This window comes from Furipterus horrens, unplaced genomic scaffold, assembly GCF_987537825.1.
Source record: "Furipterus horrens unplaced genomic scaffold, mFurHor1.1.pri manual_scaffold_6, whole genome shotgun sequence".
In the NCBI taxonomy this organism is placed as follows: domain Eukaryota; kingdom Metazoa; phylum Chordata; class Mammalia; order Chiroptera; family Furipteridae; genus Furipterus; species Furipterus horrens.
In genome coordinates, this window is record NW_028327176.1 from 17,590,102 (window position 1) to 17,615,555 (window position 25,454).

Sequence of the window (25,454 nt, forward strand, 5' to 3'; positions counted from 1 at the left end):
AGTGTGGGCAGAATCCGTGGGTCGGTTCCCAAGAAATCTGATTTTCTAGCCAGGTGCCCAGCTGATTCTGGGGCTTGTGAAAACTTTGAGAATACTCAAGCTTTGGGTGATTCAAAGTACACTAAATCTGGCACGGGAGATACCCCCAAAGATGCGTTTATTGTATCACGACCACCCTATCACCCTCATCAGAGGTCTCGCTGCACATTGGAATCACCTGGGAGTTTTGTTGTAATTGCCACCCCTGGGCCCCCGATTTGGAGTCATTACCAAAGGCCGTGGCCCAGCTGCTTCTCCGGGTCATTGATTCTAAGGTTCAGTACCGAGTCGAGGAAGGACAGGCTCTAATGCAGGCAGAGCCAGGGAACTGTTTCCAAACATGGGTGGGATGAGAGGCCGGAAAAGACTTGGTACAGGAATTCAAATTTTTCCTTTGGGATGGAGATGATAGGCGTTCCTGCTGCTTTCAGCCTAGTTTACCCCACTGCTCATAGGCTGAGCTCCTCCTGAGTCTTCTCTTTGGACCCTGAAACTTGAGAGGGTCTGCATGCCTGAATCTGAATGGTGGTCCCCGAGGCCCACCCTTTGACCCCTGGAGCCCAATGCCAGGGTGGAGGAGGGGAAGGAAGAGCAGCCCAGGCTGTTGGGGTTTACGGGGTGCCTTTTGACCCACATCCCTCCTCAAGTATGAAGTTAACACCTCTCGAGGGTCAGGTTTCTAAAGAAAAGCGACAACATCGATATGTCCTCAAGCAAACTTGTCATAAGGTTCTTTCCACCTCTCAGATGTTCCGCCCTCCTGACTTCCTTTGATCTTATCTGTAATATTGAGCAGATAGTTGTGGTCCCATTAGGCTGATCCAAAGAAGCTAGGCATTTATAGGTCTCATCCTCAACTGTGATCCCCTGATCAGTCTCAGCCTTCACAGGCACTCCTGTTGATTTTCTGGGTCACGAGCCAGTGAGGTCTGGGGACCTCCAGCACCCTCACTTCCACCCCTGCTCCCTGCCCCTCCTGCACCCTCCTCACTCCCTGGAGGACCAGTGCCCCCCCCCCAGCTCCCGGCTGGGGGATGAACGTGACCATGAGGGAGAGTGGGGTTTGTGGAGAAGCCTTCCCTGGGTCGAGCAGGCCCAGAGCCACGGGGAGGGAGAAGGCAGACAGGCACAGCGAGGAATGAGGTAGCAGCTGACGTTCCGGAAGCCTAGGGCAGGTCTGGCAAGTTCTGGCTTCCACGCACACGCCATTAGGAAGTGGAGCAGTGGCAGAGGGCGGGAGGGGGGGCAGGGCTGGGGAGGAGTAAGGGCTGCTTGGGGTAGAGGTGGGGAGAGATGAAGTGAGGGGTCATTTTGCTCTCTGGATCAGAATTTATCTGAGCGGATCCTAGGACAGGCGCCAGGCAGCTCCCGTCCCGAACAGATAGGCAGGCAGCTGTGCCTGTGCTTCTCCCCCTCCCTTCACTGGCAGGAAGCAGATGCAATTGCAGATACCCCCAGAGATCTGGCCATCCCTGTGGGAAACCTGGGAGGATGTCCACTTCCTAGTTTGCCACCTCCCGCCCTTGAGTCTTACTGCCTTTGCTGATCCCAGCCTCCCGAATTCCCTTCTGCAAGAGGAGAGATCATCTCAGCCACACCATTTACTATCTCACTGCACGCTGACTTGAATAAGGGCTGCAGTTCCATGTGTGATGGGTCTCGGGCACACACTCAGGCTGTGAGTCACAGAAAGGTGGAGGCCCAGCTCCTCCACCATGTCCTCTGCCTCCTCAGTGTGCTCCCCCATCCTGGCTCTTTCAGGCTCTTGGGATGCCTGGTGCTCCTGGACCCTAGCGTTGGGGGTGTTTCAGCCAGGGCAAGAGGTGCGCTGCCAGGGAGAGCACCTGCAAGGTGGGTGGGGTTCCCTGACCCATGGTGTTTGCCTCAGTGCTGCACCTCTCCTGGGCCCAAGTTTGGGATTCTGGCACAGGGCTCAGCCACCCAGCACACTGCAGGTTGCCATGGTGACCCTTTTGCTTTTTCCTCCGAAAGAGGATGAATTTCTCTTTCAGCCCAAATCATCTGCCTGGGCTGCCACCATTCTGGGAACCAGACCGCTCAGCTGCATTGCCTGACACTTTCTGCCATAGAGGACAGCTTGTGGATAGGCGTGGTTTTAAAGTACAACCCAGTATCAGACAACAGCATGTTCTGGCTTGAAGGGGGAGCTGGAGGGAAAGGCCCAGGAGATGGGGCTTCACCTCAGACATGTGCATTGAGAGAGCTTCCCTCTGCATCTCCTTCTGCCTGCACTTCCTCTCTCCGGATCACTTCCTCATCAGTTAAAGGCTCTGACCCTGTGGGTGGGCTCCAACCCTCTGGGCCTCAGTTTCCTCATTGTAACAGACAGCCAGGGCCATTAGGGGTTTCCATACCTGGCCAGTATCAGAATTACCTAGGGAGTGTTTATAATAGAGTCCTGGGCCCTACCCCAAGCCTGCTGATCTCCACAGGAAAGCGCAGGAATCTGTATTTTTTAAAACCTCCTTGGGTGATCCTGACACATTTAAACCTGAGTGAGTTTAGGATTTTCCTGGCAAGATGATCTGTGAGGCCCTCATGGAAAGAAAGGGAAGCTCTGCCCTGTGCTGAGGACTGGCTGGCCTTTCTGGGTTCCCAGGAGCGTCTGAAGATCCCCTTGCAGGTTACTCCTGTTGGAAAGCCGGTATTTCCCGGTCCTGCTGGCTAAGCCCAGTCCAGGCCCCCACCTTTCCCCCACAGGAGAAGCCAGGAGAGAGAGAATGACCGAAAGGGGGGATGTTGCCATAACAACCAGCTCTAGGCAGAGGCCTTCCTTCCAGGGGCTGGTACTTCACCCCAGTCATGGTGGTTTCCATGGAGATGCATTACTGAGGGACAGGGGAAACATTTGCCCCACTTAAAGCATTAGTCAGGAGCTGCCAGAAGGCAGAACATCTCTAGGTGGGAGCCTTGGACCCCTGTCAACTTGGAGTCGCCCCCACCATGGCCTCTGCTCTCCCTGGGCAGGTCTGACACTTTCTCCCTGCTTAGTTGCTCTCTCTGCGACTGGTCTCCCTAGCAACAAGTCCTGCCAACTCCTTGCGGTTGGCTTGTCGCTATTTTTAGCTTCACTGCCAGCAGCCCAGTCCTGGTCATTTGCTTGCAACTTCCATGTGGACTGCAGGGGAATAGGAAAACAGATTCTCGCCTCTTTGGGGTATCCTAGACCTGGACCTCTTAGCACCTTTAGAATTATGCTATGGAAAGTATCTGTTCCCCACTGGGAATGTGGGCAGCAGATTCCAGGTGAGGCTCTTGAGACAACGTTGGTTTCAGCTCAGCAAACACTGTTTTAATCCTCTCCAAGGTGCAAGGAGTTCTGGCCCACACTGCTTCCATAGGAAGCTGAATAAGATCCAGTCGCTGCCCTCCAGGGATTTTTAATCTCATGGAGGAGAAAGCTTAGTACACAATCACCTTAGTGTGGGCGAAGACTGGCAGGTGCAAAGGGAGGATTACCCAGTGCTATGGGAGCACGGAGGAGGAGGAGGAGGGACAGGACAACTTCCAGTGGGGGAAGAGACTGCTGAGGACCTAGAGCCGTATTGTCCAGTAGAACCTTCTTCAGTGATGGAAGTGTTCTAAAATCTCTGCTATCCAGTACAGGAGCCCCTGACCCCAAGTGGCTCTTGGATACTTGGAATGTGGTGGGTGCAGCTAAGGAACTGAATTATTTTTATTTAATTTAAATAGCACATGCAGCCAGTGACTGCCTTACTGGACAATTCAGGTCTAGAGACACCTTCATGGTGGAGGTATTTCGTGAACTGGACCAGAGGATAGGTAGGTAGGATTTGGGCTGGTGGGAGTTGAAGGGGAAGGGCAAGGAAAGCATGAGCAAAGGCACAAAGCCCCACACACATTTGGGGATTAGCAAGTAGGCAGAGTGTGGGGTGCATGACGTAAGTGTTGTGGATTGTGGGGGCCTTGAGTGTCACGCAGAGTGTTGACGTCATCAGCAGGTAGTCAGAGGTCCAGTGTGTAGCTTTGAGGCTGTTGAGCTATAGGTGGGAGGATAGGATCAAAATAGACATCCATATTTGTCTTGCGATCTTTTTTCTGGATAAGGTCTCCTGGCCTTGAGGTCAGTGGGAATGTTTGTGTGGCAGAAAATACAGTGTCTTCCCAATGTGTGGCTTTGCACATGGCGTCCCAGGGATTGTGGCTTCTCTGATTTTGAGGAAAGGGACTCAGGTGGGAAATGCCCTGTTGGATGGAAGCAAGATTACCTCCCTACATCCTGTGGGCCCTGGATTTTGACAGAGCATGAACTGAACACTGAACTTTGAGTTAAAACCAGCCAGGCAGGCATGGCATTCCCACCCGGACCTGTGGAAGTTACTGCCCTTTGGTGGTGGGATGGGGTGAGGGGCGGGAATCATGGCTGTGTATCTCGTCTTAGTCCAGTGAGTTGGAAAGTCACACTAACAGCACTTATGATCATGCTCTTGGGAAACACAGGAGAGCAACATGTACCAGAATGTTAAACTTTCCAACTTATTCCAGGACATGTCCTTGCCACACAGACCCTCATACGTGTTCTGCTGTTTTCTGGCAACTGACTGGTATCAGAGTCACTGGAAAATGTAATTAAAAGTAGAAGTTTGTTTGATGAATCCAGGATTGGGACTAACAGTCAGGTGTTCTCAAGAGGTGTTTTCATCAGGCCTGCTGAATCACTGCCCTCTCCTTCAGGTGGCCCCCTCTTTTGGACCAGGCTGGATACTTCCTCTCCAGCACTTCTTTAGGCTCTTGACATCCATCAGATCCTCTTTTCATCCAGGAGTTCCTCCTTTCAACATACTTTTTATAACATTTCCAAAGACCTGACTGTTTTATATGCCCTGGCTTCTATAGGTTGACTATCTTTATCTCAATCAAAAAACCTATCCCAGCTATCACACTGGGAGGGTCATTCTGGAAGGTCAGGGACAAATGTGACCTGAGGATCCTCGAAGGCTGCCCTGTTTGTTTTCCTGACCTTTTACTAAAGGCACTCTTGCTCTTGATTGTGGCGTCTTTTCTGCTTTGGGGTCTGTCTCTGCCCACAGAGCACAAAGACATAAATCTCTGATAGAAGAGAAAAGGGTAACATTTTCTGTTACAGGAGAGGGATGGTGCCCTAGGTTGACAAGGGGACACCTTTGACTTTGGGCTTCCTTTTGCTTAAGATGGGAGCTGTGTTTGAGAGGCTACTTTTTTAAGTCCGCCAAGAGAAAGTGAAATTGACGGCTCTGGTCCAATCTGACATTTCGAATCCTGGCTGCAGAATGCCAAGACCAACAGAGTGTAGAAGCGAAGGTGTTCAGCCATATACAAATGGAAAAGAAGATGCCATAGATGAGATAGAGTGTCATTCAAATGAGCCGGGCAAGCCAGATCACAGACTTCGTTTTGAGAGGAGGCCTGGGCTGAGGTCCAAAGTAGCCTGTTCACAGGGCCTGGTGCTGAGGAAGCATCGCTGAGAGAGGTAGCTAAGCAAGTCCTATTGCATTCCGTAAAGGGTGGGAGCAGGCAAGAGGCATAAATGCGGGGCTTCTCTTCTCTGCTTGGGGATCTTCTGAAAAACTGTGCCAAGCAGATACCTTGACTGGGTTGAAAGAGGAGTTGGGGCAGAAAAGGGCCTGTGTCTTGTCAAATGGCTCCCTCTTGCTGTACGGATCCTGGGTCTCACTCGGGGTTGGGAAAGAGAAGTCTATAGGCTCCAAGAATTGTTTAGAGAAGGTGCTCTGCTTTGGAGTCCTCTTCCCTCTTCAGGGCTCACTCGCTCAGAAGGGTGCTCAGCCCCAGGAGAGACGGTGGGCTCTCCTTCACTGCACATCTCTTGACTTCATCCTTCCAGCACCCGTTCTTGCTAGTATGTTCCTGCTGTCTGTGGCTGGGAGCCAGGCAGCCAGGGCGTTAGGTGGTCCTTAAGAGATGCTGGTATTCCAGGGTCTTGAAAAGGCAGGTGTCATCACCCCTGTACTTGCAAGTGAGAAAACAGACTTCTTGTGGTTAAGTGGCTTGTTCAGGGTCATGATGATGGAACCAGAATCCAAGTCCAGACCTTGTGACAAGTGCCATTGGCCCCCCAGCCCTCCCTTTGGGAGCACTCACCTTCAGCTCCTCTGCTCTAACTCATCCTGCGAACTGAAGCCAAGCTCATCTTTCCAAACTACCACTCATCTTCTCTTGTCAGAAAACCTGCAGTTATTCTTTGTTGCCGGAGCATCTAGCTCCTGACACCTGTCTCTGCACTGTTTAGCTTTAGTCGTATTGGGGGGGTGGGGGAGGCAGGCAATGGTTTTCCCCCTTCCCCAGACTAACATCTCTTAATCCCCACCTGTCCCATCTCATTCCAAATCTAGTTCCTACGCCAGGCCCAGTCTGTGCTCTGCACTGACCTTTTCACTACCCAGTTTTTTGTTGACTTCTAGGCCATCCTGACCTAGGCTTGGTATTTGTGATATAGTTATCTTTACAGGTGTTCACTTTTCCATGGCTTTGTCCTCTCTCTCCAAGTCTAGTTGAATGTCAGTTCCTGTGTGACTGTTCTCCTTGGGGCCTCTGCCGAGGAGGGAGCTGGAAATGGTTGCGGGTGTATCTTGAGGCTCCACCTGGAGGCTCCTGGAGAAGAGGAATGTAGTCTTGAGCTGCAGATATTTGATTGGGAATGAAGGAATTGCTATACAGTAGTCTCCCCCCCTTACCTGTGGTTTGCTTTCTGAGTTTCAGTTACCTGAGGTCAACCACAGTCCGAAATTAATAAATGTCCCCAACCATCCACATCCTTATAGCTCAGTGATCCAGGATCACCTAAAGCAGATGATCCTCCTTTTGACACGTGGTCAGAAGGTCAATAGTAGCCTAACAGGAACAATGCTTACCATTCACTTCACTTCATCTCATGTTGGCATTTTATCATCTCACATCATCACAGGAAAAGGGTGAATATAGTGGAATTTCAAGAGAGACTACATTCACATAACTTATTTGTTACTAATCCCTTACTGTGCCTAATTTATAAATTTCATCATCCATATCTATATATAGGAAAAAACAGTAATATAGAGGGTTGGGTACTATCCATGGTTTCAGGCACCTACTGGGAGGGGGTCTTAGGCCAAGCGCTGTCCCCCCATGAGGGGGGGCTATCTTACTTTTGAACTAGCGCCCCCGCCCCCCAAAATCTGGCAAACAGGGAAGGGAGAGAAGTTCAAGGCAGAGTTAGTGGCCTGTGGAACCCAGGGACTTGGCTAGGAAGAGGTTTTCAAAGCCTGCACTTCTCAGCCAGCTTTTTAAGGCGCCGCTCTCCATCCACCTGCGGTGGGAAGGGAGCCCACTCCCCCGTCTTGTTCTGGAGCGCTCCCAGTTCCGTGCGGGCGTCTCCAGGCCACCTCCGGGAGCTTGGAGTTTTCCTGCAGCTTCTTGGGCTTCTTAGCTCATCTGCACCCTTTCTCTTTCTCTTTCTCATGTTCGTATGCTTCTGAGACTCACTTTTAACAACTTTATCCTGGCTCTCTCAGAGTGTCCGGATCCTCACCTCTCCTTTCGCTGCGCTCCCGACTTCCCTCCGCACCTGGATGGAGAGCAGCCCTTCCCTCCTGCCTGCAGCGCCCCCCGCCTCGCCCCCCAGCCTCGCGCGGAGGGCCTGCCGAGTTGGGGGAGAGGGGGCGGGGAGGGCCGGCCCGCGAGGAGGGGGCGGGCACCGCCTCCGGCCCAGCCCGGGCGGGCCCTGGGAACCCGCGGGGGCCCCGCCGCGCCCCCAGGCCCCCGCGCCCCTCGGCCCAGAGGAGAGGGGCTGGCCCACTGCCAGCGTCTGAGAGCCGGCCCCCTCCCCCGGCCCGCTCGCAGCCAACCAGGCAGTCCAGCGGGGCCCACGTGACCTGGAGTTCTAGACAAAGAAAATGTTCAAGCCCTCCCCCCCCACCTCCCCCCACCCCCTTTCTCTGGCCCCCTCCGCCCCCAGCCCCATCGCCCCCTTCCCCTCCCCCCAGACGGGCAGCTACTTACAGAGCTCCCGGGCCGGGGCTCACACCTGAGCCGGACCTCAGAGGGGCTGCACCTGGCCTTATGGGTAGGTTCCTGGACGGAGCCCCAGGGAGGCTGGAGGAGGGGAGGCGGCAGGGCCGGTGGGGGACCTCTGGGCTGTGAAGAGTCAAGTGCCTCCCTGGCCCGAGTTCTGGAGATGCTGAGTTACTGCTGTCCCACCCACTGCCTCCTCAGGAGCGCCAAGCCCCACTCCTCCCTGCGCTCAGGTGGGACCTGGCCGGTCAGGGCCGGGGGGAGCAGCCCTGCTGGGACCCCAGGGCAGTGGTCAGTGAGGGCTGGAGCAGGCCCCAGGCAGGGGCGCTGGGAGCCCAGGAGTTGGGCTGGAAACAGTGCTTTTGCTGAGCTGGCTGGCAGTTGGGTTGTCGGCATTTCCTGGTTGACCTGGTGGTCAACAAGGCTGGTGGAGCATGCTGTCCTCAGGCTATGCCAACCTTGTGGCCTCTTGATAGGGATAGTTTCCTCTGCTGTTTGTCCCTGCGAGCCCCCGGGCAGGCCACCAGGAAGAAGTGGTGCTGGGGATGGAGGGCGCAGTGCAACCCTGACCGGGGCTGTGGCACATCAGCGGGCGCCCTGTGGGGGGACAGCCTGATGCCAGCCTGTGACGGGAGAGGCGCCTGAGACAGCCCAGGATCGGCTGCATCAGCCGGGAGTAGCATGGGTGCCCAGACCTCTGACCTTTGGAACAGGAAGCAGCCTGCGTGCAGAGGGAGGTGGAAGTAAGGCTGGACCCGGAGGCCCTGCCTCCACCAGAGTGGAGTTACCAGTGGCTTTCCAGGCTGGACAAACTCCAGGCAAAGTGGCTTCCCCGAACCACAGTGACGGGGGGATGGTGCAGTGTCTCCCTGGTCCTGGCCAATCTCTGGGCCACCCTGGGGTGTTGTCTTCTGGTCTGGGGGAAGGAGCCTTCAACCCAAATGCCAAGGCTGAGTTAACCCTTCTTTCTATTGTTTGCCCGGGAGATGGATTAGAGTGAACGTAGAGCAAAACGGCATTCCCTCACTACCCTAGGCAGACTCCTCGGATGGGGAGGCCCCTCCCCCACCCAGTCACCGTCTTTGCCCCTTCCTCCCCTTTTCTCCTGCCTCCTGCTGCTAACCCACCCTTTCTTCCTTCCCCCACCCCTGCAGGCCTTGTCACGATGGAGGCCCCCTTCCTCCACCTCCGTCTGCCAAAAATTGTTTTGGGTGCATGTTCTCCTGCACCTAGTGGGTGGGCAGCGCTTAATAGCCGTCAGCAGCAGCATCTGACAAGCAGGAGGAAGTTGTGGGGGAAGAATAATGTTCAGGAACTGGCTGTGGAGGGGTGGGGAGGAGACAAGAGGGCTGTGGGGGTGGACGGAGAGTGGAGTGGTATCAGGCACGACTGGATTCTAGACCTGGTGAGCCCGGCACCCCCCAACTGCTGTTTGCTGTGAAAGTGACTTCAGCTCCTTTCCTCAGAAAGCCCCTCTTGTTCTCCTGCCTTCTGCTAACTGCACACCTTGTTTTGGCTGAGGGGCCTTGTCACCTCTGATGGTGTCTTTGGGTTATTCAAGGGAGCACCCTGGTCTAGCTCAGTCAGCAGACCTGATGTTGGAAAAGGCAGGGTGGAGGGGGAAGGGAGCAGAAATAGCTAGGCATGGCGCTTATCTGACCTGGTCTGGTACTGCCTCAGCCAGTGATTCTATAAGTAGGATTTCGTGCCTACCTAAGCGGCCCACCTTCTTGTTGGGGAGGAGGTGGTGGATAATTGATAGTAAGTAGGAAGAGGAGGGCCAGGTCCTGCCAGGTGAGTGGGGCTAGGTTGGGACGAACAGTTATACTCTGCATTCTTCCATCTCATTCTCCTGGCTGTTGGTGGGCTGAGGGCAAAGGATGAATTATCCCATTTTAGAATTTGTTGAGTCAGAGAAAGAACTAGGACTTCCATCCTTAGTGTTTTAGGAATTGCTACAGGAAACTGACTGGCTCAGAAACAAGGACTTGAAGATTGAATGAAATGAAATCAAATGAATCTACAAGAGAGTAGATCACTGAGTTTAAAACCAAGGTTCTTTAACCTGGAACTCTGTGATTTAGGGGTCCATAGACAGGCTTTGGAGCATCCTTGGAATTCTTGATACATACATACATCAGATTCTTATACCAGTTGGAAAAGGCTAACAGAAATCCTTCCATTCAATGCCTTTTTAGGTTGGAGCAACTCGGCAAAGAAGGGGCTGCTCCAAATTCAACTATTAATGAGTTGCCAGGGTTATAGATGCTCTGACTTCCGGCTTAGAGCTCTTATACTCCAGGTTGCTTTCTGATGCTGTTTCCTTCTCCAGGATGGGTTTGCACTCACAGCTCTAAGCTCTGGGGGAATGCTTCATACTGAAAGGCATGTCGAAGGTGGGATTTTCGCTCTCTGAGCCTGGTATGGTGGAAACAGGTGCATAGGCTTGAAGTTGAAGGGCCACATGTTCTAGATTCAGTAGCAGGGGTGAAGTGAGGTTAAATGGCCTTCAGAGCTAAATATAAAGGAGTTCGTAGTCCTCTGTAGGGTGATAGGAATCCTGGAGCAGGTTGTGAGAAGGAACGGGCTTGCAGGGCAGAGTCTGCTGCCAGCCTGTGATGGGAGAGGCACCTGGGACAGTCCAGGATCTGCTGTTCCAGCGGGGACTCTGCGTGGATGCCCAGACCTCTGACTTTTGGAACAGGAAGCAGCCTGCATGCAGAGGGAGGTGGTAGTGGGGCTGGACAGGGAAGCATGAGATGGAAAGACGGAGGCTGTCCAACAGAGACAGGGTTGGGGTTTGGGTGAGCTTGTTGGTGAGATGGCAGAGAGGATGCCTGTGCTCAGTAAATAATTGTTGAAAGAATAAATGTATTTATGTATGGCTCTGAAAGGTACACAGGTTCACCCCTTCCTGCTCTGTGTACCTTTCAGCATAGTGTGAGCATGGGAGCAGGCAAGCTCTTCCAGGGCGTTTCCACGGTGTTTGGGCAGTTGGGGAAGGAGGCACGCTGTAAACAACACAGCAGTGATTTCCATCATCAGTAGGCATCACAACAAAACTAGAACTGTGATCTGGACGCCATAGATTTTTCTGGCTGCCCAGGAAAATGGTGGGAAAAGGATAAGAGGATCCAGTTCTTGATTGGGAAACATGATAGGAGATGATGGAGCAAGGACTGTGCCTTAACGAAGGAGCATGATTCACATCTGAGTAGAATTAACCCTCCCATGTCAGAGAGTGGGCAAATGTTAATGGCAACAGATTGGGAAAGATTAGATAGGAAGGAAGACTTCCTGAGAAGCAGACGAGAAGGCTGGAACTGAGCCAAATGATTAGAGTTCACCTCTCAACTTCAAGTCTCTCTGTTTTCCATGGCAGGCCAGTTGAGTTGATGAGGGAAGAACTCTCTCCAGCCCTTTACTTCCCGTCACTGTCGCCAGACCACAAAGAGATTGAGAAGAGCACCCTAAGTATGAGGTGGCCTTGCTAATTCCCGGAGAGGTCAAGGTAACTTCTGGTCCTTGTTTCCCCAGGCTGAGAAGAAAGCCAAGGTGATTGCAGTAATGAATGCTGTGGAAGAAAACCAGGGGTCTGGCGAGTCTCAGAAGGTAGAGGAGGCCAGCCCTCCTGCAGTGCAGCAGCCCACAGACCCCGCATCCCCCACAGTGGCCACTACGCCCGAGCCCGTGGGGGCTGACACTGGGGACAAGAACGCTACCAAAGCAGCCGATGACGAACCAGAGTACGAGGTGAGCGGCTTGCTTCTTCACCTGCCTCGTCCAGCTCTGTCCTGGGTCCTTCCACTGCCAGCTCCTCCCGTCCTGTTCTCATGTCTCCACTGGTCCCAGGCCTCTTCATCTCCCCAGTTTTGCTCTGTTTTGGTCCATTCGGATGGAGCTCCCTCCTGGCTGCCCTGACACTCAGATGCCCAGGGCTGGGGTTGCCATGGGGGGATCCGGGTGGCAGGGCCTCGTGACCACTGTGTAATGACTTCTGCTCCTTGGGGCTCCAGGACGGCCGGGGCTTTGGCATTGGGGAGCTGGTGTGGGGGAAACTGCGGGGCTTCTCCTGGTGGCCAGGCCGCATTGTGTCTTGGTGGATGACGGGCCGGAGTCGAGCAGCTGAAGGCACCCGCTGGGTCATGTGGTTCGGAGACGGCAAGTTCTCAGTGGTGAGTCACGGGGTTCGGCGGTAGCCTGGGGGAGGAAGGGGTCTTAGTCCCAGGGCCTATGGTTTTGGCTGAGGGCACGGTCTGGAACTGGGGCGGTAGAAGTGAGCTCTGCTTGCCCCCACTCTATGTGTGTGAATGAAAGAAGCCCAGGAGATACATAGATTGCACTGGCAACTCAGAGAGCTAGGGTACCTGCTGAGTTTTTGCCTTGGGGAACCCCTCCCCCAGAATTCCTTTCCCACTTGCATTTAGGTCCTTTGTATCACGTAATTATTTATCGATGCATCCGGTCTCTCAAGGACCAGGGCCAAATCGAAACGCCCCTGCCGTATGCCAGGCACATGGTGGGTGCTTGATGGGCACGGGGGAGGAGAAACAAGGGCAGTGCTTGTCCCTCCAGGTGTGTGTTGAGAAGCTGATGCCACTGAGCTCCTTCTGCAGTGCTTTCCACCAGGCCACCTACAACAAGCAGCCCATGTACCGCAAGGCCATCTACGAAGTCCTGCAGGCAAGTCCTCCAAGGGATTCAGACTGCTAGTTGGCCTAGAAGCCAGAGTGTAGACATTAGGCCTGGGCTGGGGGTCCGCCTGCCAGGTCCTGTGCACGCCCTTTGTCCCCACCTTACCTGCCCCCTTCTGTACTCCTCAGACATTCCCCTATGGTCCTCCCCTTCCCTGTAGCTTGGCTACTGGGAGTCCACCCTGCAGCCTGTCCTGACACCCTCCCCCACACCTTTCGCCCTCTAGGTGGCCAGCAGCCGTGCGGGGAAGCCGTTTCCAGTGTGCCACGACAATGATGAGAGCGACACTGCCAAGGCCGTGGAGGTGCAGAACAAACAGATGATCGAGTGGGCCCTCGGCGGGTTCCAGCCCTCGGGCCCCAAGGGCCTGGAGCCACCAGAAGGTAAATGCAGCGACGCCCTCTGGGACTCCTGCCAGCCACACCTAGGGACACCATGCTTAGCGAGAGCTGCCAAGGCCTCCATCACGGGGCCACAGTCTCCCTCTCCTGGGGCCAAGGTAGAAGTCGTGCTCTGGGACTTGGAATAACCTGCTCCCCATTGGCCTGTTGGCACCAGAGAGTTGGGAGCAAGGAACAAGTGGGGGACCAGGCTGCACCCCATTGTAGGGAGAACGCGGGAGGAGAGGGAGCTGGGATTCCTTGTCAGCTGGTAACCATGACCTCATTCCCTGCTTCCCCATCCAGAGGAGAAGAACCCCTACAAAGAAGTTTACACAGACATGTGGGTTGAACCTGAGGCAGCTGCCTATGCACCACCCCCACCAGCCAAAAAGCCCCGAAAGAGCACAACTGAGAAACCCAAGGTCAAGGAGATTATTGACGAACGCACAAGAGGTAGTTGGCCTGGCTCTGGCGAGAGTGGCGTGGCGAGGCCGGCATGCAGAGGAGGGCGAGGCCTCTGTGGCCGCCTCTGATGCTGGGCTTCCCTCCCCTTCGCAGAGCGGCTGGTGTATGAGGTGCGGCAGAAGTGCCGGAACATTGAGGGTGAGTTCTGATGGGGCAGCTGGACACGGATGCCCCTGGGGCAGGCAGGTGGGCTGGCTCCTGGTGGGACATCAACACTCAGTGTGTCCTGTATGTCCCGCCACTTCCAGCCTATTTCAATGTTGTTGGCTGGTCATTAGGGTTTGGGACACTCCAATGGGTCACAGAGAGTGGCCCCTCTTGGATTTGATTGAATTTGCCTGAAATTGACCTTTTGGCCTTTTGCCTCATAATTATTAGCATCCTGTGTCTGCCTCCCTTAACCTATTGATGGTGTGTGCAGCTCGGGGGCCCTCAGGCCTGGGAAGGATGGGGGTGGGGGCCCGGGACTTAAGGACTGCCCAAGGACTGTCTCCAGAGTAATCCAGGGGCAGGGCCCTGTCCCTGTTTGATGCTGCTCCTGGGTGGTAGCATTGATGCTCTGAGAGATGACTGGGCTTCTCAGATTGGGGCCACAGTGCCTCCCTGTTCCATGGGACACCACCCAGACTCCTTTCTGCCTTACTTTTGTGGCTGCTGCTCCAGCACACCCCATTTTTGTAACTTTTCTAGAGCTGGCTTTGGTCCTAGGTGAGGGGGAGGTCCCAGCAGGGATGCTCACTCTGCTTTCTCTGCTCTCTAGACATTTGCATCTCTTGTGGGAGCCTCAATGTTACCCTGGAACACCCTCTCTTTATTGGAGGAATGTGCCAAAACTGCAAGGTAGGGTTGTTGAGGGCTCCCCGGGGCCCCTGACTGAGCCCACCTCCTGATCTCTGGCCTGTAGGGGGCAGCACTGGGGCAGCCTGCTGGTGACCTCAAAGTTAGCTGTGGAAGCAAGTCCTGATAAAACAGACCTGTGGGCTTCAAGCATTTGACTTGCCACTATTTTTCCTCCTGAAAGCTTTCTCCCGCTTAAAGCCCATTTTAGTCCCCAGATGTGAATTCACAACATCAGGCACTAGTGCGAGGTTAGGGGAGGTCAGGCTGACTGACCGGTGGGTTTCTGTGCCCTCGGGGTCAGGAGAAAAACCCAGGCCTGCAGCCAGGGGCAAAGGGCACAGCTCCCTCCATGACCTTCTCTGAGGCCTCCTCAGTGCTGTCCATTGCTGGGTCAGAAAGGCTGCTGTCCCCTTCCCTGATCTGTGGTTCACGGTGGACCCTGGTTCGATGGGTGGCCAGGTCATGTCTCCAGGGTCGAGTCAGGGTTCCAAGGTGAGAGCCCCAGGCTGGCTTCAAAGCCCACCTTCACCCTGGCTGTCCGGGGTCCTGCCTGGGGATCTGACCCTCCCAGGCTGGCTTCAAAGCCCGCCTTCACCCTGGCTGTCCGGGATCATGCCTGGGGATCTGACCCTCCCAGGCTGGCTTCAAAGCCCGCCTTCACCCCGGCTGTCCGGGGTCCTGCCTAGGGGTCTGACCTTCCACCTGCTCTCTAGAACTGCTTCCTGGAGTGTGCATACCAGTACGACGATGACGGCTATCAGTCCTACTGCACCATCTGCTGCGGGGGGCGTGAGGTGCTCATGTGTGGGAACAACAACTGCTGCAGGTGAGGGTCCTGCCACTTGGCCCCTCCCCCACCGGCTCTGGCTGCCCACCCTGCCCAGCCACATGCCACCCAGGACTGGCCTAGGGCTAAGAGTCCTGCTGCTATACTGGCCTTCCTTCCAGGTGCTTTTGCGTGGAATGTGTGGATCTCTTGGTGGGGCCAGGGGCTGCCCAGGCAGCCATTAAGGAAGACCCTTGGAACTGCTACATGTGCGGGCACAAGGGCACCTACGGGCTACTGCGGCGGCGGGATGACTGGCCCTCACGGCTACAGATGTTCTTCGCCAACAACCATGACCAGGAGTTTGTGAGTGCTGGGCCCAGGGCCTGCCCTAGAGCTCTCTGCCAAGTGGCAGGCAGACTCGCAGGAGCGGCAGAGCTTTGGTCGGTCATGGGCAGGGCGGTGAGCAGAGGTCCCTGAGCTGCAGGCCGGCCGGGCAGGGTTAGAAGGCTGGACACGCTCCCCGCTGGCTGGGAGGGCAGCCCTGTGTGCGGAGCTGGAGGTCATGCCTGGGCGCTCACCGGCCTTTGTCATGCTCACTGCCTAGGACCCTCCGAAGGTTTACCCACCTGTCCCAGCTGAGAAGAGGAAGCCTATCCGGGTGCTGTCTTTATTTGATGGAATTGCTACAGGTGAGAGTGGCACAGGTTCTGAGAGGTGCTGTGTCCTCATTCAGGGACGTGCAGTTCTGCATGGGACTGTGTGTATTTAGCTCTGGCAAAGCAAAACAGCATTGCAGCTGTTAAAGCATTACCCTCCAGGGGAAACTGGGTTCCATGAAAAGTAAACGATGAACCAGCACGTCTGGTGGGCACTTTTCGTAATGGGGGTGGCTTCCCAGCAGAGGACCGAGCGATGGTTAGTCAGAGACGATTGACAGTTCTCACAAACCTCAGCGGACGAGTGGAGCAACCAAAACAAAAACTAGAGAGCAAAGAATATTTAAATTGCCCATGATCCTGTAATGAGTGTTTTGGTGTATGTCGTTTTAGATTTTTGTTGTGTGCATACATGTGTGTGTTCATATAATCATACATAGATAGAGAAAACGAAAGGAGAGTATAATGTGTCGTGTTCTAACTTGCCTTTTCATTTATGATAGTATAACTGTGTCTCCTGTCAATCAGCAGAGAACTGTATTTTTTATTTGGAAATGCTGCATAGGGTTCCCCTGAGTGAGAGGACCATCATTTATTTAATCCTCCGTTGGGCTGTGTACTGTTTTTTGTTTTGTTTTGTTTTTTTAACTGTCAGGAGCAGTACTCCGACAAGCCTCCTTAGACACACGTCGTTAGAGACTTAAGAAGCTATTATCTTTTAGGGAATGCTGGGTCACCGTGCAGTCACTGTTGTTCTCATGTGGTTCTTGACCTTGCCAGAAAGCCCTCATGAAAGGTGATACTGACATTATCTACCCCTCTGGCCTATTCTCAGGCTGAGGGCGTCTTAATTCCTTAGAAAGGAGTAGCCCTCTTCAGAACTTGCCTTCATGTGACCAGAGGGAGAGGGACAATCTAAGCCTAGGGACCCTGGCCGAAGGGCCAGTGTGGGGATGGCATCCAGGCCAGTTGTTTGTCTTGTTTTTAACTCAGTGCTGATGTTCTGTGCTGCGTTGGTTTCCCAGGCTAGAAGCTGGAGTCTTTAAACCATGTTGCTCTTGGATAGGCTGCAAAAGCCCCTTGGTGGGGGGTCTGTTGGGACCGCTGGAAATGGTCCCAGTAGCCTCTTCCTCCTGGAGCTCTCAGGGTCTGTTCTAATTGTCTCTTCAGTTCAGCAAGGGTTTTGTGGAGGGATCATGGTAAGGATTTGAGTGTAGTTAGCTCAAGAGGAAGCACGTGAATAAGGTGTCCTGCTCTGTCTTGAAGACCATTTGCAGCCCCAGAGAAAGGCTGAATTAGGAACACGTGCTGCTCTCACGAGGTAGCGAGGGATGCAAAGTGCTAGGGGCTTACAGAGGAGGCAGGGTGATTCCAGGGGGTGTGGGGCCGGGAGGGCATTGATGAAACATTTGTAGAGCAGGTGGCATGTATGTTTCGTCCTTAAGGATGGGTAGAATTGCAGCAAGACGTGATATTTTGGGGACAGGGTTGGTAAGGAAGGACCAATGTGTGCGAGATGGAGAAATAGGAAAGAAGAGGCCACCTAAAAGTCAACCGTTGCTCTTCCTGGATCCTGAAACCACATACTATTTTTCCTGGCCTTGACGGCCTTCGAATTAGATCCAGCGAGACATGAAACAGCCTCGATGTCCTTGTCATGGATATTCCAGTTGGTCCAGAAGGATTTAAAGCAGCTTCTTGGGTAGAGTAGGGCTCAGCCTGTGGCTGCCCCATGTCTCCAGCTGGCCAGAGGGCTCCCCTGTAAAGACCGAGGTGCCAGAGGTGACCCGGTGACTGTGTTTTTTGCTGGCTGGTGCAGGGCTTCTGGTGCTGAAGGACTTGGGCATCCAGGTGGACCGCTACATTGCCTCGGAGGTGTGCGAGGACTCCATCACAGTGGGCATGGTGCGGCACCAGGGGAAGATCATGTACGTCGGCGACGTCCGCAGCGTCACGCAGAAGCATGTATGTCGGTGCTGTGGGACCTGTCCCGCCGCCTCTGCGTCTCTTGCACTCAGCTCCTAGGTGTAGCACCACCCCCTTTCATTTTGTTCATGTATTCTTTTCCTTACCCCGTTTTCCCCGCAGCCTCTCTTTTTCCTCCTCTTCCATTTTCCACCTTGTCTTGAGGGTGATGGCAGAGTGAAATGGGAATTGAGGAACTGACTTTTTGGGGCTCAGGCTGCTCCCTGGGTAGTTTCAAGGCCCTTGATAGGTGTGTGCTTACAATGGTGCTGAGGTGCCTGTCTTCCTAATCCTTCTGGTGACAGTGTTACCAGCTTCCATTTCTTAGGGTCTCTGGTGGGGTCTTTGCCCTTCCGGTTATCTGTGTCTACTCCTGAAACTATAGGCCCTCAAGAATCCTGAAGGGCATTTGAAGGGCATTCAGATGGCCCAGACAACCCTGCCCAAAGGGCACAGAGCACCAAGTACCTTCAGTTCAGCTGTGTGGCTGGGCTGCCTCCTCACTGAGGGACTGCTTTTCCTGCTGGGAACACGCTGGTGTCTCTGCTAGCTTCATATGACCCGGATTGGTCCCTTCACTTTATTGTTTAGGAAACTGAGCCCAGAGGGCCTCAGGGACTGGCGTGTGGCTGCGCAGTGCGTGTGTGCCTGTACGTAGTATATACGTCTGAATGTGTGCATATAGTAGACATATGAAGCAGCTGGGTCTCCTCTCCCTAGGTCCAAGTACATTTTCTGCCACATTCACAGATAATTTCTCTCTTCTGCCTCTGTCCCTGGACCCATCACATTACCTTTATCCTCCCAGATCCAGGAGTGGGGCCCGTTCGATCTGGTGATTGGGGGCAGCCCGTGCAATGATCTCTCCATCGTCAACCCTGCCCGCAAGGGACTCTACGGTAGGTGCTGCGCTCACCTGGCCACCTTCTCAGCCAGTGTTTCCGCACGTAGGGCTCCTACTTGGATGTTTCTGCCCGGGACGGCCACTCCCAACACCCCTGCCCTCCTTCACCCTACCCGTGCCCGAGCCGCACCACTGTCTCGGCAGACAGCCCAGCTGACGGCTTTCTCTTCCGCCTCTCAGAGGGCACTGGCCGGCTCTTCTTTGAGTTCTACCGCCTCCTGCATGATGCGCGGCCCAAGGAGGGAGATGACCGCCCCTTCTTCTGGCTCTTTGAGAATGTGGTGGCCATGGGCGTTAGTGACAAGAGGGACATCTCGCGATTTCTCGAGGTATAGCCAGCACCCTTGGTTTGGCCAGCTCACTAATGGCTTCTACCTTGGACCGCCGCTTTATCCCTGTCTCATCTGCATTGCGGAGCTGGGGACTGGGGACTTCTGCTTTGCAAGGGGCCCGTTTGGGAAGCACAAGGCTTCCCAGTTAGAGAGTAAAGCACTGTTAGGAGCCCACCCCGAAAGAACTCATGGTCCCACTCTAAGAGGAGGTATATGGGTGTGGGCCTCAGGACTTGAAGGGCCTGACTGTTAAAGAGGGGGTGCCTCCTCCTGGGGCTGGTGGGGTTCAGTGTGGTATTTCCCTGGTGGAGCCTAGGAGATACCAACATTGATGGCTTGTCCTCGCTCCTTGGCAACTGTGACAGATGTTTTATGGCACCTGGGAAGAAAACATGGCTTATCTCATAATGTGGGTCCCAACCTGGCTCGGAGCCAGGTTTGAGCCCTACACAGAGGGTTTCTGCAGCCGGAGGCCTTCTTAGGGTGGGCGGTCTGGGAACTCGGGCGCCCGCTCCTGAGTCTTGGGATCAGTAGCATCGCAAGCTGCTGTTCTGATTGGAAATACAGTAAGTGTCTGTGTGGCTCATCATCTGGATGCACAGCGACCATGTGCACGCTGGTGGGAGCCTTCTTTCTTAAAGCCCCGGGGCGGCAGACCAGGGTGGTCCGGCACGGTAGCCACTGGCCCCGTGTGGTATTTTAAGTAGCATTAAACTTTCCTTAGTCATATTAGCCTCATTTCAAGTACTCGTTAGCCACCTGCCGCTGGTGAGGCAGTGGCTGCTGCGGTGAACGTGTAGAGAGAGAACGTTTCCATCCTCGTAGCATGCTCAGTTGGTCGGTTTCGGTCTAGAATGTTCCAGGAAGAACACGTGGAACGAGGAGAGGTTTCATTCTGGCTTTTCCTGGGGGCACCGGGCTGTCCCAGGGTGTGGCCTCCTCAGAGAGAAGTCAGAGCCTTCGAGGCTTCAGGCCTCTCAACTAGCAGAGCTTCCTGGCATAAGTGAACACTCCTCTCTTGCTCATCTTGAATCTCTCTCCTGTTTTACAGTCTAATCCTGTGATGATTGATGCCAAAGAAGTGTCAGCTGCGCACAGGGCCCGCTACTTCTGGGGGAACCTTCCTGGTATGAACAGGTTGGTGAGAGCGCCCGGGCCCAGGGTGGCTGCAGGGCAGTGTCTGCAGGTGGGAGGCCCGGCCACAGGGGTCCCTGAGTGGCCCTCCCGGGCCAGCCGCCCCACTGACCAGCTTGCTGCTTGGCCGTGTTCTCTGTTTCCTTCTTGAGGAAGAAGGGGAGTCGGGGTGTAGAAAATACTTGCCTGAGAAACCAGCAACTAGCTGTCAAAAGAGGACCTTTAAAAGTGCACTCTTTATACATAAGAAGAATCCACGTGCTGCTGAGTTTTACAGTTGGTTCCCTTATGTTGGTGATGTACGTAGCGCCAGTTGGTCCTCAGTTTCCTGAGGCAGCGTCGTGCAGGCTGGGGTTGGGGTTGGGAAAGAGGTGTCCATGGCCCAGCCACATTCGGGTCCAGGAGAGGGAGTCTTGAAACGGCCCCGTGCAGGTTAGAGGTTCCTAATTCACTTGTCCACAGGCAGTCGGCTGCAGGCCTTTGGAAGGCTGCTCTTCATTTACGTTACACAGATGGAGATTTTCACGTTGAGGAATGGAGGAAGTTTCATTTCTTCAGTGCAGTTACTGCATTATAAGAAAGGGCCTGGGAGGAGAAGGCGTTCTGGCTGAAAGGGAATAGTTAAAAGCAGAGTGAGGTCTGCCTACTCTAGATGTCTATTATGGAGGGTAGTATTTTCCAGAATGTTTTGAGTGTAGATTTTAAACCTCCTCGGTAGCACCTGGAAATTGGAAACATCCTTCATCTGGCCTCAGACATCTTGTCCCCTCTTTGCCATCAGTATGAGGTGGTGGGAACTCCTCGGGCACGTACCTGTTTGGCAAGGCTGCTGTCTCTGGCAAGGGCTTTCTTGACGGGGAGGGAATGGGTCTGAGGGCAGCTGACCTGAAAACCCTCAGTGACCCCCTGAAGTTCCCAAGATGGATGGGTGCATTGGAAAAATGGGCTGGCTTATATAGTTAGTCCAGCATTTTCATAAAGCCGCTAACTTAGTGTCTCCTGCCAGACCTTGGTCCTAGGGAATTGTTCCCACCTGCTTCTTCCAACTCTAAAACTCTAGAACTCTTGAGTTTCCAGGAGGAGCAGGAGTACCAGGTGGGACCAAGCGGAGTTGTGCATGTGTGTGTGCATACATGCCTGTGTACACATAAACAGAGAAGTCTGGAGGTGTGGTTGAAGTGCAGTCCCTGTGGTCCCCACGCTGAGGTGACAGACCTCTCTATGAAACCTTTATTAGGTATTTCTAAATTGTCAGAAAAGACCCAGGCTGAAGGTTATCTGGCCTGCCCTCTGGGAAGTGACATGTTGAGTGTCAGAGAATTTTAGTCTTCGGGGGACTGCAGACTTGGTCTTTTTAATTGTACATTTAAGGTGTACAGTTCAATGAATTTTATCCAGTGGACACACCCATGTAACTGTCACCATAGTCAAGATACACAACATTCTGTCACCCCCAAAGTTCCCTTTGTGAGGGATACTTTTAAAACCGATTGAAAAGCGTTTGGGGTTGTCCCCTTCTGGGCAGGCGTTATCGGCTTATTTGTAACTGGAGACTACTTTTGAACTTACCTTGAAGGGTGAATGCTCGTGGGATGTGTCCATGGATACCTGCAGTAGGTGTGCAAATACTCTGGGGGAGTTAGAGGGGCTTACGACCTGCGTGAGGGACAGGACCGTCTTGTGCTTACCTGTGTGAGTCAGGTGGCTGGGTCAGCACTGCTGGGGTGCCCCTGCTCTTCCTCTGGCTTCTGTTGTCACCTTCTCTTTTCTGCCCCCCCAGGCCGTTGGCATCCACTGTGAATGATAAGCTGGAGCTGCAGGAGTGTCTGGAGCACGGCAGGATAGCCAAGGTTAGGCCAGCGGCAGAGCCCTGCGGGGCGGCGGGGAGAAGGGCAGGGGCGGGATGAGGCATGAGGCGGGGCAGCCACCAGCAGCGCTGTGTCCCGCCTGCCCTCTGAGGCTCTGAGTGTGGCCCGTATGGGGGATGCGATTGAGGAGGTGATAGGCTCAGTCTCACAGCTGGCCCGAGGACAGGATCCAGAGGCAGGTCGGGAGGGAAGGAGGGGTGATTGGAAGTCATTGCTGCCCTTCAGCCCTTCTTCGTGAAGCATTGCTTGCTGTCCCATGGGAGGTAAACACTGAGGAACCCCTGCCCAGGTCCTAGAGCGGCTGGGGCTTTAAAATATTTTGGCCAGGACCTGAGCCTCCAGAGCAGAGATTCTGTGATGGGAAAGCTCCATCTCTCTGGAGAAATCTCCCTGCGTGCGTGCACTAGGCATCAGGTTCTGTGAGAGCAGATGCCAGCGTTTGTGTCTTCGAACCTGAGTAATTGGGCATCTTTCTGCCGGCAAGTCACTACACTTGGGAAAGAAGCAATTCTTAGAAGACTCAGGAAGGACAGTGGTTTAAGCTTCTGTGCCTCAAGTTCTTGGCCAGCGGGACTGGATGACCTCAGAGGAAGGGGAAGAGCAAGGTGGTGGGGTCTGCGGAGGCTCATGACTGGGGCCTCCCCCAGCCCCCTGGACGGACCAGGCCTCATCAGGGTTGGCCTCACCATTCCCTGGCGAGCGCCGGGCACACATGGTAGGTACGTGACCAGCGAATGAGCGCTCATTCCTCTTTCCTCATCTTCTAGTTCAGCAAAGTGAGGACCATTACTACTAGGTCGAACTCCATAAAGCAGGGCAAAGACCAGCATTTCCCCGTCTTCATGAATGAGAAAGAGGACATCTTATGGTGCACTGAAATGGAAAGGTACCCAAGGCCATGGGCGGGGGTCACGGGGCTGTGTGGTATGTTCTGATCGCTGTCCTTGCAGGCGGGGTCTTTGTCTCTCCTGGCCAGGCAAGTGTCTTCCACAGTTGCCATGCAAGCAGTGGGTTTTCCTGCGCATCTCCTAGCATGGCAGATCCCTGGGGATGGTCCCAAAGTAAGAGGCATACAGGAGTCAATCAATCCACTATGCCTTGGCTCCCAGAGGTCCTGTTGAATGGCAAGGAAACACGGTGGCTTCAGGAGCTTCCTTACCTTGTGCTGTCGTTTTAGGGACCTTACAGACAAGGACAGCACAGGACCAGGTAGCCTTCCAGCACGAGCTGCTGGATTTGGTGCAAACTGGGCTCAAGGGCTAGATTACCTCCTCATTCTCAGCATTACTGTGATTTAGCCAGACAAAGGGACCATTTACACAAACAACCAAAGCAAACAGGAACTCCTGTGAAGTCAGGCAAGAGTTCAGCCCCTTTATAGGGTTTCCACCCTCTTCTGGGGAACATACTAGGGATGTGGAGTTGCTATTTACAGACTTCACATACCTCCTATGAATCTAAATCTCAGGTGGGGCCTGCCCTGCAGGTGCTCTTCACAGACACCGCCTTTGCTTCTCCTGTACAGCAAAGCCCTGGGCCATGATCATCTTACTTGCTTCAAATCGACAGAAAGTATCAGGGTGCCCGAGTCTTGAACCAGTTACAAAGGACTGAAGATCCCGCAGCGTCCAGCAGGCTGGCTCACCGTGCCCCTCTGCCTTGTCTCCGCAGGGTGTTTGGCTTCCCTGTCCACTATACTGACGTCTCCAACATGAGCCGCTTGGCGAGGCAGAGACTGCTGGGCCGGTCGTGGAGCGTGCCGGTCATCCGCCACCTCTTCGCTCCGCTGAAGGAATATTTTGCTTGTGTGTAAGGGACATGAGGGCAAACCGAGGTAGTGACACAAAGTTAAACAAACAAACAAAATTCACAAAACACAACAAAACACCAAGAACGTGAGGATGGAGAGAAGTATCAGCACCCAGAAGAGACAAAGGAATTTAACAACCACAGAGGCGGAAATACCGGAGGGCTTTGCCTTGCCGAAAGGGTTGGACATCATCTCCTGATTTTTCAATGTTACCCTTTAGTCCTATTTAAAAACAAAACCAAGTCCCCTCCCCACCCCCACGCCCCTTTTTTTTTGGTCAAACCTTTTGTTTTCTACTCTTTTTCAGAGGGGTTTTCTGTTTGTTTGGGTTTTTGTTTCTTGCTGTGACTGAAACAAGAGGGTTTATTGCAGCAAAAATCAATAACAAAAAATAATAACAATACCTTGCAGAGGAAAGATAAGAAAGAGAGGCGGGGGGGAAAAAAAGGAAATTCTATAGAAATCTATATATTGGTATTGGATTTTTTTTCTTTACTATATATCTTTTTTCGTTGTTGTCTCTAGCCTGATCAGATAGGAGCACAAGCAGGGGACAGAAAATAGACGCTCAGGAGGCAGAGGCCCCTCCCAGCCACTGAGCTGTCTTGCCAGCACCATTCCTGGTCATGCAGAACAGAGCCCAGCTAGCAGCAGGGAGACGAAAACACCACACAAGACCCTTTTATACAGTATTTCAGGTGCCTACCACACAGGAAATCTTGAAGAAAAATCAGTTTCTAGAAGCCGCTGTTACCTCTTGTTTACAGTTTATATATATATGATAGATAATGAGCTATATATATAAAAGGTACTGTTAACTACTGTACAACCTGACTTCATAATGGTGCTTTCAAACAGCGAGATGAGTAAAAACATCAGCTTCCACGTTGCCTTATGTGCAAAGGGTTTTAACCAAGGATGGAAAGAGGGAAAAAGCTGGAAGGTGAATCGTCACCCAGGTGGGTTTTTCCCCCTTGGTGTTCGATGAGGTGAAGGAGAATCTGGGAACAGCGTTTTCCCGCTTCTCCCTGCCAAAAAGAGGGGGAGGCGAGGTGGTCGGGACCGTGGACAGCTGAGAGCGGGATTCATCCAGGATCACGCAATAACCTTTTGATTTTTTTTTTTTTTTCCAAAAAGGAGACTCCCTCAGCAAGGTGGCAGGATAAGGGGGTCTTCATTCCAAGTTTCTCACATTAGCCGATTCGAGGGCTCCTCGTGGTGGGATCAGAAATAATCCAGAGTGTGGGAAAGTGAGCGTTCAGACCCCACCTGGAGCAAATAAAAAAACATACAAAACGTACTGGTGCTTTCCTGTCTAAAGTCGCCTTTTGTGTGTTCTTTTATGAGGCCCCACCATCCACCCTCTGTGCACAAGGTGGCTTCTGGCCCTGGAATGTGATGTTTTTGGTCATCTCCAAAGGCTGCAGTTTTATACTGGGAGGCTGATGACACCTTTTGTTATCATTATTCTTATGGTTCTGGTTATAGTTATGTTTGTTTTCAGATTTTTCGTTAAGAACACAGAAACCCAACCCCCCCCCCCTTCCCTTTAGGTTTCAAACCAAG

At 53.5% G+C, this 25,454-nt stretch overlaps 1 protein-coding gene across 1 annotated transcript in view; it reads left to right on the forward strand.

Annotated features, from left to right (window-relative positions):
• DNMT3A (DNA methyltransferase 3 alpha) overlaps nt 1–25,024 on the forward strand; it is a 71,533-nt gene extending 46,509 nt beyond the window's left edge. The window contains exons 6-22 of the mRNA XM_090281092.1: nt 11,605–11,820; nt 12,084–12,242; nt 12,643–12,750; nt 12,989–13,145; nt 13,449–13,598; nt 13,704–13,748; nt 14,371–14,450; nt 15,164–15,276; nt 15,399–15,582; nt 15,824–15,908; nt 17,695–17,840; nt 18,649–18,739; nt 18,925–19,073; nt 20,128–20,213; nt 21,991–22,060; nt 22,846–22,964; nt 23,750–25,024. Of these exons, the coding sequence (XP_090137218.1) occupies nt 11,605–11,820; nt 12,084–12,242; nt 12,643–12,750; nt 12,989–13,145; nt 13,449–13,598; nt 13,704–13,748; nt 14,371–14,450; nt 15,164–15,276; nt 15,399–15,582; nt 15,824–15,908; nt 17,695–17,840; nt 18,649–18,739; nt 18,925–19,073; nt 20,128–20,213; nt 21,991–22,060; nt 22,846–22,964; nt 23,750–23,891 (2,100 nt within the window). The 3' untranslated portion in view covers nt 23,892–25,024. The remainder of the gene's footprint in view (nt 1–11,604; nt 11,821–12,083; nt 12,243–12,642; nt 12,751–12,988; nt 13,146–13,448; nt 13,599–13,703; nt 13,749–14,370; nt 14,451–15,163; nt 15,277–15,398; nt 15,583–15,823; nt 15,909–17,694; nt 17,841–18,648; nt 18,740–18,924; nt 19,074–20,127; nt 20,214–21,990; nt 22,061–22,845; nt 22,965–23,749) is intronic.
• Nucleotides 25,025–25,454: the final 430 nt, after the last annotated feature.